At 47.9% G+C, this 14,631-nt stretch overlaps 1 protein-coding gene across 1 annotated transcript in view; it reads right to left on the minus strand.

Annotated features, from left to right (window-relative positions):
* The window catches only part of Scube2 (signal peptide, CUB domain and EGF like domain containing 2), a 69,942-nt gene that overhangs the window by 5,028 nt on the left and 50,283 nt on the right, over positions 1–14,631 (minus strand). The window contains exons 17-19 of the mRNA XM_051149212.1: positions 4,127–4,294; positions 3,483–3,644; positions 1,439–1,636 (exon numbers count right to left, since the gene is read on the minus strand). Coding sequence (XP_051005169.1) covers positions 1,439–1,636; positions 3,483–3,644; positions 4,127–4,294 — 528 coding nt within the window. The remainder of the gene's footprint in view (positions 1–1,438; positions 1,637–3,482; positions 3,645–4,126; positions 4,295–14,631) is intronic.

Raw genomic sequence — 14,631 nt, forward strand, 5'->3', positions numbered from 1 at the left:
CCCCTACCCTCAGCCAGACAAACGGCTACTTGCCCAGGCTGTCCCCACCCATGGTAGGAGTGAAGAGTGGGCCCCAGAGTTCAGAGCCAGTTGCTCATACCCAGCAAGAGTCACCCCCACATACTGTAGCTTTCTGAGAGTACACTAAGCATTTTATGGGCTTGATCTCATTGATTCTTCTGAAAACCACAGAGGCTGACCAATGACTGACTCTGTTACAATAAGGACGCAGGGCCGATAGCCAGGATGTGGCAAGGACAGGATTCAAACCCTCAACTGGCTTCAGGCATTTTAACCACGAGTAACGGTCATCACACTCTTGGACTCACACACAGCATCTGTACAAGACTGCGCTTATCTGCATCACTTGACAGAGAGGGGAGGAGCTCATGATCGTTGCCCCTCCCCCACCCCACCCTATGATCTATACAACGAATGGCTGCCCGGGAGAGACATGTTTTGTCCAGTTGTGTAGTCACTGGGAAGGTTCCCATGTTCCTGTAAATAACTTTTCTCCCATGCTCGTAGGTCATAAAGAACAAGACAACAAACAACTCCCTCCCAAAGACAAACAAAGGAGAGACTAAGGGAAGAGGAAGGGGTTAGTTGGGAGGGGACACAAAAGGGTAACAGAGAGAGAATATGATCAAAATATATCACATATGTGCATGAAAATATCATAACGAAGCCCATTCTTTTGTACACGTAGTATGTACCAGCACATTTTTTAAAAGAAGACAGATAGACACATGGCTCCTTCCGAGCATTCTAGAACCTGAACTTTTAGTCCTAACAACCCGACAAGGCAGCACCTGTCATATCTACCCGCTTCCCCAGAAGACTACAGTAAGAGGTTCCGAATGTCCAGCCAAGATCACAGACTCATTAGGAGGTGAGCCTGGGATTGAGCCCACTCTCGGTGCTGTCATCAAGCTGCATTGATGTCCTCAACCTTCCTAACGCTGCAACCCTTTAATGCAGCTCCCCGTGTTGTGCTGAACCATAAGATCCTTTTCATTGCTACCTCATAACTGTAATTTTTCCACTGTTATGAATCGTAATGCAAATATTTGCAGGGAACAGAGCTTTGTCAAAGGGGCCGAGGACCCATAGGTTCAGAACTGCTTCTTCATAGACACCAGAGGCTAAGTCGGGATAACAGGAGGGGCCTTCCTTCCTGGCTGGTTCATGCCTTTGGCCTTGGGCAGTCCCTAAACTATATGTTGCTACCTAGAGTGAACAGTGTCAAGCCAGCCCCACTCAGCTATAAACTCATGTCCCATTTGTGTTCCGCTATGGGGGGGGGGCAGGTCATCGGGCTCCCCAGGCTGCTTTGGGAAGGGAGGGACGCCCAGGGGGAAGGGAGGGATGCCGGGGGCGGGGGGAAGGGAGGGGAGGGACGCCCGGGGGAAGGGAGGGACGCCCGGGGGAGACGCACAGGTTTTCCGCATCACCAGGTAGTCACCGCAGTCATCCTCAACGGGCAGGAAGATCTCGGGGACCACAATCAGGATGCGACGTTTGGGGGGTGGGTTGATGGTCCAGGTGCACTCTGAGTTGGCGGGGTAGTTCCCAGGGTAGTTTGGGGATTCAATATACCCTGTGAAATCCCCCAGCTCCCCTCCACACTTCCTGTCTGGAAAGGAAGTGCATGAGTTAAGAGGGCAGAACACTGTCGTTGCTGTTGTAGACACCCCAAGAGCGGCTGAGAACCACAGACTCCCAGTGGCAAGGAAATGACACCACCTAGGCAATGTGCACCCTGTTATGCTCACGGTCTCTGTGGGCTCCCCAAAGTTGCCCACCTTCTTCTCAACACATTTAGTCTTTGCTATTTTGTTTATAATTCCATTTATCAGGGGAGCATAACACTGGACTCAGAACACAGCTTGTAGCTCAGTAGAGATTATTTTACCAAGACATTTTTCACTTTTCTTTCTGTTTAAAGCCACATTTTAGTTTTAAATGGAGAAGGAAGTTTCGGTGGCATGCTGTATGTTTCCATCTGCATCAAAGGGAAAGAGCGCATGGGCACGTGCTCACTACCTCAGCTCTGTTGTCAGGGACTGGATCCCCAGCATGTCCCCTAAAGATGTGGGGCTCAGAACTGAGGCACACACAGCCCGGAGTTCAAGGGACTTCCTGTTTAATATTGTCAGGTAACCCTGTACAAGAGACATCAGGGGTGATTTTTCTTCTCTACCTATAACTGGGAGGTATCAGTAGTAAAAAAAAAAAAAAAATCATAATAACTAGGCTTTTCTTCTGGGAAGAAAAGGAGAAGGGAGAGCCATGGAATTCAGGGTTGTCTAAGGAACTGTGTGCCTGGGTTCCTGACAGACAGTCAAGGACCAGAGAGTGGCAAGAGCAGGAACAGGGTCATCTTGGTATATGGAAAACTTCCCAACACTGTAGGCCCTCCCAAAGCCTAATCTAGCAACACATGAGGCTCTCAGGGGCGCTAGTGAGACTGTCACCAAAGCAGGCATTCAAGACCAGTGTCTTTGGCTACAACTACACTGAGACAGAGAGGACACTTGGGGCTTGGGCTGCAGTGCCGTGGAAAAACCCTTGCCTCACATGCATGAGGCCGCAGGTTCAAGCTCCATTGCTGAAATGGGAAACAAGGCAAAACATGACAAACAAACTAACAGAAAACAACCAGGGAGGGAAAACTAATCTCTTACCCAGAAAACTCACAGGTTCGCTGCCCCTCTCAACCTCACGCTCCTCCTGTTTGGAGAAGCCTCCTCACTAGCCTGGATGGCGGGTCACCCATGGGTAAGCTCTACTATCAGCCTTTACGATAGCATTTCGTGTAGAAGGGAATGCAGGAAACACCCACATTAGCAAGCCCTTGAGTGATTCTGTTTCTCATCGCTGGAGCTACAAATCCCACTCCTTAGCAGGCCTCACATCCGAGGCTTCCTTTTCCTGGCCAGCCAGCTCTTTCGTGCTGAGATTCAGAAGTCAGCTGCCAGAGGCCTTCACTTGCCTAAGCCCTGGCTTCCCTCAGGCCTGTCTGGAGCATGAAGCTCTATCCTGTCTGTCTCATCCTCTTTGCATGCTGTCCAGGGTTCTTTCCTCTGCAGACTGGGCACAGGGCAGACCCTCAGGCACTGCATGTGGAGCCAGGCTGAATGAAAACTATCCTCTGGGGGAGAGTACAGTTGTAACTATAGAGAGATGGCTGGAGTGGGGCTCAGAGACAGAGAATGTGCTATGTATTAAGCATTTGGTTCAATCCCCTGCACCACACATGTTAAAAGGGTGAAGCACAGCTATAGCTTTCTTTTTAACCATGGGCACTGCAGCCCCTCCTTCCCATAGCACTGGTCCACTTAACTATGAGGGGAACTAATATCATACATGCTCCTGAATGAAGCTGGGACCCAGCCGCCTCCTCACACTTCCCTGCCCAGGTGTAACCCAGGCACTCGCCCTCTGGTCCAGCCTGAGAAACACCTTAAAGAAAAACCTACTTTTGCACTGTGTGATGTTGGTGGAGCCATCAAAGTCAGTGGTAGTATTGCCTGGGCAGGAAACACAGTTATTTTTTCCAAATTCAGGCTGGTATGTCCCCAGGGGGCAACGGATACATCGGTGTGTGGTGGTGTTGTAGAAATGCCCAGGTGAACACTGAACTGCAAAGAAAGAGACTATTTTTAATCAAATGCTTCAAGGCTTATAAAATAAATTATTGCGCCTAAGTGAAATACTGCTTTCCTGGCAAGCTGGCATTAATCAACACTTGAGCCCTCAACAGCCAGAGGGAGAGGTATTCAAAACACTCAAAAATAATGATCACAAATGCATGTGGCCAGGCAGCAGTGGCCACCTCTTAAATCACCGGGGCGGGAGCACAGAAAGTGGCCCCCCTCAGGAGAAACCAGGAAATGTTACTCTGGATGGGACTGGTATGGGGTGGCTAGGCCACTGAGATGGGTGGAGCCCAGGAGGTCTGTTTGCAAAATCTGCTCATTGCTGCCCAATCATCACACTTGTGGGAATGGCCTAGGTGGCTGAGGCATTCTAAACCCTGCCAGAGGGGCAGACTGGGCTGGGCTGGATCACGTGGAATTCAGAAGAGGAGTGGAGTTCCAGAAAGGGGCAAGCAAGTACTCACCTCTGGTTTCACAGTCCTGGAAGGAAGTGGCTCCCAAATGTTTGGTGGGAAGACCTCCTCCACACGGGAGGCATGATGTACGGCCCACATCGGGCTGAAAGGTGCCCAGGGTACAGAGCTGGCAAGGGGCAAATCCATCTGCTGAATATTCACCCGGTTGGCACAGGCCTGCAGGGAGTAATGGCATTGAGTGAGGCTCCCCAGAGCCTGTCTGCAGAAAGAGACAGATCTTTGTGAGGCCTGATACCCCATGCTGACTTCAGCTCACACAACGGTGAGAAGCCCTGGGCACTGCCATCAGGATCCTCAGGAGGAGGTGGGCAAGAGCATGAGGTGGGCACACGGGTGGACAGAGACCACTGAAGAGATGGGCACGAGTAGGCTATGCCGTCTGCTTCTAGTGTGAGAAAGGCCTAGCATGTGCAGAGCCTTGGCCTGCACCCTACCCAGGGATCCCTTGTAATGGGCTTTGATCGGGGTGGTTCTAGAGTGAGGGGGATGGGACAACGGCTGCTGTGGAGCCAACCTGGTGACTAGACGCAGAAACCCGACCTTGCCTAACTCACTCACATGGACAGAGGGACCCAGTGACACGGACTTTAAACCACGGTTCCTTTTCCCCCTTTCACAATCAGGGAAGGGGCCAGACATTAATGAAAGACTCCCTGAGGCTTGTCCTGGAGGAAACAGCTTGTCATTACCAAGGTGCTTTATTGAGTCTGTGCCTCCTGCAGCCCCACCCAAATCCCATCTTTTGTTTATTCATGAGATTTTTGGCTCTTTTCCTATTCTTTCATTGGTTACTTTTGTACCAGCATGTGTCCAATGGACTCTAACTACTGTCTTGCTATCCGCTTTTCTCTCCATCCCGCCCTATCAATGTGTCCTCATCGCTACCTGTCCCTTTTCTAGATTCATGAGTTTTGTTTCTGTTTTGTGACCCATGTAGTTAACCAGGGCCCTTTAAACTGAGGGATGGCCAGGGTCTCCAGTGTTCATATTTACAGAGTGAAGAGAGCACATGAGTGCAACATTTACACTGTTCTGCAATCTCTTCCCCATCCTTTGGTCTTTACTTTCGAGACAGGGTCTCACATAGCCCAGGCTGACCTCAAGCTCAACTGTGCAGTCAAAGATAACTGTGAACTCCTGAGCTTCCTGCCTCTGCCTCCCAAGGACTGAGATGACAGCTGTCTCCTACCACGCCCAGCTAACGCAGTGCTGGAGCTCAAACTCTACCAACTGAGCCGTGTCTCCACCTTCATACATTGCTCCTGTGGGCACCAGCCCAGTATGTCAGGCACCAACTCAAGCACTAGGAACTAATAATGAAGCCAGCATGGTTCCTGCTTGTGGGGAGACCAAGATCCAGTGTGCATCATCCAGAGTCTCTGGGGCGCCACCCCACCTTAGTCTAAACAATGACACTGGGGATTGGAGGAGTAAGAAGGGACAGAGTCCTTACCTCCGCACTCAGATACATTCCAGGCTCCTGAGGTTTTTAGGGCCCCAAGATTTTCTGGTCTTGGGCATGGTTGACAAGTGACTTGTCCTTCCTCATTTTGGAAGGTTCCATTTGGACATAAAATGCAGCGTTCTTGTGATCCATCATAATACGTCCCAGCCCTGCAACTGACTAGCCAAAGGGGAAACAATCTGGTCAGTGTGGAAACAGAGGCTGAGGAAGGGTGACGTGAGCATTAGAGATGAAGGCGTTAAGATGAAGATGGATCACATTCCCCACGCAAACCCCTTAAAGACAGAGCTAGCCTTGTCTCTGGACTCCTTACTGCTGTCAGCAGTTCTGTTCCTCCCTAGACTAGCAGGGACCATGGGTACCTTACTTATTTTGTAGCAGAATCACTTGTTGGTGAAATGTTTGTTTGTTTGTTTGTTTTTTAACTTTTGGATTGTCCTAGTTTATGGGGCTATCAACAGAGTACGCAGGGGAAGATTGATCATTCTCTCTCTCTCTCTCTCTCTCTCTCTCTCTGTCTCTCTCTCCCTCCGTGTGCGTGTGTGTGTGTGCGCGCGCGCACGCGCATGCATTTCACCTGGAAAAATTAGGGATTGGGCCGATGGCTTCACACATGCCAGTCAAACACTCTACCGCTGAGCTACCTACAGGTCCAGACCTGAGGGAGGTGTTCTGAACTCTGCCTGGCAGAATCCTCCAAGGCTTCCTAGAGGAAGCCATATTTGAGGGAGGCCTTGAAAGATAGATAGGGAAGCTGGATAGGTCAAAGAAATTCCTGAATTCCAGACATTGGGGTGGGGAGGAGGCCCTGGAAGGAGGAACCCCATCAGAAGCCATATTTTCTAAAGCTCCCCCTTCAGCTGCTACAGTGGGTAAAACAGCGCACACCTTTAATCTCAGCACTCGGGAGGCAGAGGCAGGTGGATTGCTGTGAATTCGAGGCCAGCCTGGTCTACAAAGTGAGTCCAGGACAGGCGAGGCTACACAGAGAAACCCTGTCTTTAAAAAAAAAAAAAACCAAAAAACAAACAAACAAAAAACCCCAGCATACTTCAGATATGCAATAAAATGCATAAACACTTGTAAATGTTCCAGAGAGAATAAGCAATAAGAAAATTCATGACTGTGCTTCTGATAAGATCTGTACTCTATTCTACAGCATGAAAGTGAAGCAAGCCAGGAGTGGTGGTGCACGCCTTTAATCTCAGCAATGGGAGACAGAGGCAGGCAGATTGATGTGAATTTGAGGCCAGCCTGATCTACAAAGTGAGTCCAGGACAGCCAAAGCTACACAGAGAGACCATGTATCGAAAAACCAAACCCCAAACAAAAAGAAGGTAAAGCAAATATACCCAATTTGGCTTCCTATTTCAACAGCCAAGCATCACTTTTTAAAAGATTTATTTATTTGTTTGTTTGTTTGTTTGTTTGTTTGTTTATTGTGTATATATGTTCTGCCTGCATCCCAGAAGAGGGCACCATATCTCACCATAGATGGTTGTGAGCCATCATGAGGTTGCTGGGAACTGAACTCAGGACCTTTGGAAGAACAGCCAGTGCTCTTAACCTCTGAGCCATCTCTCCAGCCCAAGCATCATTCTTACAGCACCCCCACAAGTACCTATAGCATACATGACACCATGGCAGACACTTTACCTGTGATATGTCGTGTACGCCCGGGGAGCAGGTGACCTCACTGGCTCCAGTTTACAAACAGAGAGAGGAGGAGTTAAATAACCAGGTCCAAAGCCTGACAGCTATGCTCGGGACACATCTCTGCTGAGGTTTATTTAGAGCTTTGGAGTTAAGAGAGGAGTTTCCCTTGTGTGGTGGTTGGCACCATGGACTCTGAATTCAGGAGAGGAGAGGTTACTGGGCACAAGTGGAGACAGAAGCTCAATTCAGGACCTTGCTAAGCAGCTAAGAGTCTGACTAGAACAAACACATTCTCTTTTAAACTTAATTCTTTCAAGAAATAGAAAAAAAAAAAAAAAAAAAAAAAAAGAACCAGGGGACAAAGCTAACTGTTGTACATCTCAAGTGTCCATGGGGTGGGGGAGATATTTGTTTTCGTCCTATCCTAGGAATGCAATTTGCAGATGGGTTGGACATAGTAAATGATCTGTCATCAAACATCTAGTTCTCAGCATGATAGTATGCACGCCTTTAATCCCAACTCTCAGGAGGCAGAGACAGATAGATCTCTGTGAGCCCAAGGCTGACCTGGTCTTACACAGCAAGTTCAGGCCTACATAGTAAAACCTAGTCTCAAAAACAACAAAAAGATTTTATTACTCACTTTTCATTACTCTCTCAAAAACATTACTTAAAATGAGGTTTTTGGATCGCAATGAGACTATTTGATACTTCATGTATTATTTCTACAGTTAAATGTAGTAAACCAATAACATTTACATTTATATTGAAATCTTAATAATTTTTGTATTGTTCATATTTTCTCTTATATGAGTTTGTCATTTAAAAAAAAGACGTATTTTTATTTTATGCTATAGGCGTTTTGTCTCTGTGTATGTCTGTGCTCCGTGTGTATGCCTGGTACTTGTAGAGTACAAAAGAAGATGTCAGATCCCCTGAAATTGCAGTCACACATGGTTGTTGCCACGTGGGTACTATGAATAAAACCTGGGTCCTCTGAAAGAGCAGCTAGTGCTCTTAACCACCGAGTCATCTCTCCCCCAAACTCCCCAAAGAGTTTGTCATTTTGTTATAACTGAAATTTTAAGTGTGAACCCACCTTGCTTCCTTGGCGCTCAATATTATAATGAGCAGGATGCATCTATCTGTGGCAGAGTCTATACCTTACACTTCCTTTCTCCACACAGCCTCACTGCACGATGGTTGCCACAGCCACTCTGCTTCTAGCCCATGTCTCATGGAAAGGTGGACTGAGTTATAGACAAAACATTCTCGTGTCATGCTGGGTCTCACCTGTCCATCCCAGTGTTTCTAGTGGCTGGGTAAATAAGTACATAACTCTTTCGTGCATTTCTCCAGCCAAACTGTCATGGAGAAATGCAGAAAGCAAATCAACGCTAGCCTGGCCAGAGTGCCTCTGACCTGAGCCATTCCCACTGGAGGAAGAGCCCCAAGCTATAAACCATGGCCCCAGCAGCACTGTCCGTCCTCACGCAGAGGCAGAGCACTGTGATTGGCTCCTCTGGAAGAAAAAAACAGTGCCCATGTTCAAGCCTAGACCTGCGTCTCACTGGACAGGGTGACAGGATGGACAAAGGACCGTGCAGGTGTGACTCTGCCTTGGAGCTATTTGCCCAACTCCCAATCCTTGTCAGGGTTCCACTTGGAGAAGCCTCACATTATCCCATATCAGTTGGGATTTCTTAACCAATCACAGCTGCCCAGCGGCCAAGAAGGCCCTGTTTCTTTCTCCCCACAGTGAGAGGCCTGCTGCACATGGACTATCGCACCCAGGGAAATAATTCATGCCACACACCCACACACATTTGCTTCTTTCACAAGGTAAACAGGAGTGAACCCTGACTGTCCGTGAAGGATGCCTGGGAACACTGCTGTGCACATGTGCTGGGTAGCACCTCAGTCACATGTCCCAGTTGTTTCTCTCTTCCCCTGAGTGGCCTGCTTGTGTCACTGCCCTCAGACAAAGGACGCAATTGCCCCCGGAACACTTCACCATCACAGTGGAGCTTTTGTGTCCTGTCAGTGACCATTAAAATCCCATTCTCAAATCCTGCACAGCTGTTTCTCCTCCACTTAAAAAAGAAAAAGGAAAAGAAAGAAAAAAAAATACAAGAAAGCTTTTCTGATGCAAAAGGGTAGAAATCAGCGGGGGCCAGGATTAATGGTGACAAAGAGGCCTAAAGGCTTGCCCTCTTTTCAGCGCCCTAGCCTTTGAATATTTCAGGCTATAGGCAAACACTATGGTCTCTGCAGCTAAGAGGGTGAACCTAGTAAAAGGGGCCACTCTCGAGCATCTCACGTTTTTCTTAAGGATTGAGCCTTGACTTCTGAAGGAGAGCCACAAGCAACCCATGCGGATTCCCAAGGTATCCCAGGGCGGCTGCTTTGTCCCAGCTCAGAGGCAAGTCTCAAGAGTCCCAGGGCAGTGCAGCAGCCTCAGGAACCTGGTTTGAGCCCCCCTTTAAAGGAGTGCCCCAAGATAACAGGGCACAGTGGCTCCTTGGACTGAGAGATTGCTTCTTCATCCTCTTTGCAGGAGTTTGGGGGTGCGCTCAGGGCTGCTGTCTGAAAACATCCTCGTGGTTGACGCCCAGAAATGAGCCCAGCTGGATACCTCCCTTGCTGGGGACCCAGCTGGGTGCTATGGTCTCTTCATGCCTAGTTAAGTGGAGCTAAAATTTTACTTCCTTCAGAGTGACTTTTTGGCCCTCAATTCAAATGCCTCCCCTACCCCCACAATTTTTTTTTTTTTTTTACATTTTTATCTTGTGTGTGTGTGGGGGGGGGGAGGGGGGAGTCAGCTCTCACCTGTGAGTCCCAGGGATTGAACTCAGGTCATCAGGTTTGGTGGCAGGCACCTCTACCCACTGAGTTATCTTGCTAGCTCTGGCCTTCAGTGGTGCCCATGAAGAATCATTTGTTTCTTCATTTGACAATGAAACCAGACAAGAACTGTGTGTCTCATGTCATTCCAGGAGCTGGAGATACAGCAGGGAGGTGGGCAGGCGTGGCCTTACCTAATAGAGCCTTTGTTCTCGTGGAGAGTATGGACAATAAACAGGCAAGAGAAGGCACAATAGAGTGCCAAGCAGTGGCCTGGCAAAGTAAACAGGGTACCAGTATAACAGGGCCCAGACCTTAGCACAACTGAATCCATGATGGAAATGCCATTCAGGCTGTAAAACTCAGCACGTAGGCAGCACCACAACCCAAAACAAAAACAAAGGCCGAATCTATCAGCGTCCATGTAGTTCTTGGGAAGTCTCTAAACTTACTAACCTTGCTTTTTAGCGTCTGCAGTTCTGTATCTGGCCAACTGATCTTGTAAACTGACGTAAGTCGACCTGGAACATGGTTTTTGTGCTTAAAAGGTCATCCTGAGAAAGGCTTGGGCTACATTGGGATCCCAAACACTCAGTGCAGCTGCCAGCTGGCTAATCAAGAGTTTCTATTGGCTTAAACCCATATCTGAACATAAGACCCAGCGCCTGCATGTGTGTCCTTCAGTAAGGTGGCTTGAAAGGACCATCCTGGGCAGAGACTGGATCAGAAGGAAGGAAACCGGCTTGCAATGAGACCTGTGTCCCAAGGACAGGAGGAAAGGAGTAGGGTGTCTGGAGGCTGAAGAAGCCAGAGAATTGCAGGGTCTAGGCCATCGTGTGCTACACAGTGAGGCCCTATCAGAAAGAAAGAAAGAAAGAAAGAAAGAAAGAGCTAGGTGTGACAGCATACACCTATAATCCTAACACTTGGGAGGCTGAGTCAGGAAGATCCCTGTGAGTTCAAGACCAGCCTGTGCTGCATAGTGAAACCCTGAAAAGCAAACAGGCAAACAAGAAACAAGCAAGGCATGTTGTGTTGGGTCTTGAAGGTCATGGTAAGGGAAGAAAGCTTTATAGCATGTAGAGAGGGTCTGGATGGGCAGGCGGCATGACAGAATTTCTGTCTCTAAACCATCTTTTGGCTGCTGTGTGAGAACAGATTGAGGGGAAGGAGAACATTAAGAGCCAGAGAGGACAGACAGGGGAAAGGAGGGTGGTTTGGAAACCAGAAATAACAATGGAGGAGGGGACACTAACAGCTCAGGAGCCCATCTGCAGGAAGGCCTGACAGGATCGACTACTGGAGGGGTGAGGGGTACTGCAGGGGAGATACCAGAAAGACTCCAGGTTTGGGGCTTGGACCACTGTGTAAAGAGAAGGGCCATATGATGAGGGAAAGAAAGGCAGGTTTGGATGGGAAGGAGGAGGAAACAGTGAGTCTGGTACCCAGCCATCCATCCAAGTACTGGTCCTGAGGGGTACTAGCTAGCTCTCTGTGCTCTCTGAGGCGATACTGCACTGACTCAGAGGGGTAAGAAAAACATTCTTGGATCTCTATATATGCATGTTTCCCTACTAAGTAGGAGACAAGCCTCCATGGCGACATAGATGATGTAAGACTGGCCCCCTCATTCAACCCTCCTGTCCAAGAGTCACAAGACACAGCTGTAGGGATGAAGGGTCTGGGTGGCGGTGGCAGCACACCCCTTTAATCCCAGCATTCAGGAGGCAGAGGCAGGAGGATCTCTATGAATTCGAGGCCAGCCTAGTCTACAGAGTAAGTTCCAGAACAGTCAAAGTTACACAGAGAAACCCTGTCTCAACATCCCACCCAACCCAGGAAAGGAAGGAAGAAAGGAAGGAAGGAAGGAAGGAAGGAAATAAGAAAGGAAACTGTGAGCATTCCACGACTCTGGGGCTGATAGATTCATTTCTTGCCATATACTTTGAGGAATTACAATTTAACTGTGTCTGGTCAAATAGACTTAATTGATTCGAATATCTAGTTTCTAACAAAGTGACTAGCCACCATAAGATCACAGAAAGCAGCTGTGGAGGGCTGGAGGGGCCATGGCTCTGAAGGTTCACCAATGGCACAAACACTGGAGCAAGACAGGAATGCGCTGGGGTAGACACATCTTCTATCACTATCACTAGCTCTTGATCAAGCCTTATCGTGAGACAAACAGTCACGATTCAATTAGATCTGACAGGAGTTCACACAGAGCATTAGCAACAAATGAAATGTCTGCTTTAGAAATGGATTTACGCCAGTACAATCGCAGCGAGCCTTGCCAAGTGGGAAAGAGTATACCTGAAGAGGAATAACAATTGGAATTATGTTTATTTATGCTAATTCTTGTCTTATTCTTTTATTATGTATCACTTATATTAGCTAATAGTACCAGAAGGCAGTCATAAATTCAAATATATATTAAGGAGACACAGAGAGAGGAATGGGGAGAGGTAGAGAGAGTAAGAGGCAGACAGACCTATAGCTGGATAGGGCAGTTAAGGGCTTGCTACTATATAGTGGTGTCTGTCTGTCTGTGTGTCTGTCTGTCTGTCTATCTATCCATCTATCTATCATGAGCATGATTTATGTGCACATTCATGTATGTGTACAGACCTGTGTCCATACATGTGGAACTCAGAGATAGATATCAGGTGTCTTCCTCTGGCACTCTCACCTTATTTTTTGCGGCAGGGTCTCTCACTGAACCCGGAGCTCACTGTTTCCGCCAGCCTGGCTGGCCAGCAAGCTCCTGGGCACTGTCTCTGCTTTCCAACATTGGGGCTACATGACATGCAGCTGTGCCCAGCTTCTGCACAGGTGCCGGGGATTTGCACTCAAGTCCTCTTGTTTCGAAGCAAGTGCTCTTAGTCACTTAGCCATCTCTGTAGTGCTATTTAAAGCAGAGGTTATCTAAGTAAGCAAGAAGCTACAGGAAGGAGAGAGGGCTAAGCCCTGGACCCTGATGCCAGATACTAGAAACTTGGGGCGGAACCAGTATTGAAAATGGAAAGGGAGCTGCCATCTAAGTAGAGGGACCAGAAGTGCATGGTGTCTGTAGCACACATAACGAGTGTGTTTGCAGTCACCCCTTCCTCCTAACTGTGCCTTGGAGATACTGTGTTCTCCCTCCAGACGGTGCTCTTAACTGCTGAGCCACTCTCCACCTCCTCAAGACCAACCCCAGGCTCAGCAAAAAACTCTACCGGTTGGCACAGGAGACAGCTTACTGAACAGAACACCAACAGCCCAAGCTTTAATGTCAACCATTAATAAATGGGACCTCATGAGGCTGAGAAGCTTCTGTAAGGCAGGAGATACTGTTAAGAGAACAAAGCGACAGCCTACAGACTGGGAAAAGATCTTCACCAACCCTACATCTGACAAAGGTCTAATATCCAAAATATATAAAGAACTCAAGAAATTAAACACCACCAAACCAAACAACCCAATTGAGAAATGGGGCTTGGAACTAAACAGAGAATTTTCAACAGAGGAATATCAAATGGCTGAGAAACACTTAAAGAAATGCTCAACCTCCTTAGTCATCAGGGAAATGCAAATCAAAACAACTCTGAGATTCCATCTCACACCCATCAGAATGGCTAAGATCAAAAATTCAAGCGACACCACATGCTGGCGAGGATGTGGGGAGAGAGGAACACTCCTTCATTGCTGGTGGGAATGCAAACTAGTACAGCCACTTTGGAAATCTATCTGGTGCTATCTCAGAAAACTGAGAATAGGGCTTCCTCAAGACCCAGCTATTCCACTCCTTGGAATATACCCAGAAGATGCTCCAGCACACAACAAGAAAATTTGCTCAACCATGTTCATAGCAGCCTTATTCATAATAGCCAGATCATGGAAACAGCTTAAGTGTCCCTCAGTAGAAGAATAGATAAAGAAACTGTGGTACATATACACTATGGAATACTACTCAGCTATTAAAAACAAGGAATTCCTGAAATTTGAGGATAAATGGATTGAGCTAGAAATGATCATAATGAGTGAGTTAACCCAGAAGCAGAAAGACTCAAATGGTATATACTCACTTATATCTGCATACTAGCCCAAGGGGCATGTTCCACGAAAGCCTTCACTTACCAGGAAACTGGGACAGAGGGGAGGACATCCTATTGGGACTTTAAATGAGAGAAGCATGGGAGAATAGCAAAGTAGAAGGATCCAGAGGGTCCTAGAAACCTACAAGTAGAACATTATGATAGGCAGATTTGGGCCCAGGGGTCCGGCTCAAACTAAGGCACCAGCCAAGGACAATATAGGCGATAAACTTTAAACCCCTACCCAGATCTAGCCAATGGTCAGAACATTCTCCACAGTTGAGTGGAGAGTGAGATATGACTTTCTCACGTACTCTGGTGCCTCACATTTGACCATGTCCCCTGGAGGGGGAGACCTGGTGGCACTCAGAGGAAGGACAGCAGGTTACCAAGAAGAGACTTGATACCCTATGAGCATATACAGGGGGAGGAAATCCCCCTCAGGAACAGTC

Source organism: Acomys russatus, chromosome 7, assembly GCF_903995435.1.
Source record: "Acomys russatus chromosome 7, mAcoRus1.1, whole genome shotgun sequence".
NCBI lineage: Eukaryota > Metazoa > Chordata > Mammalia > Rodentia > Muridae > Acomys > Acomys russatus.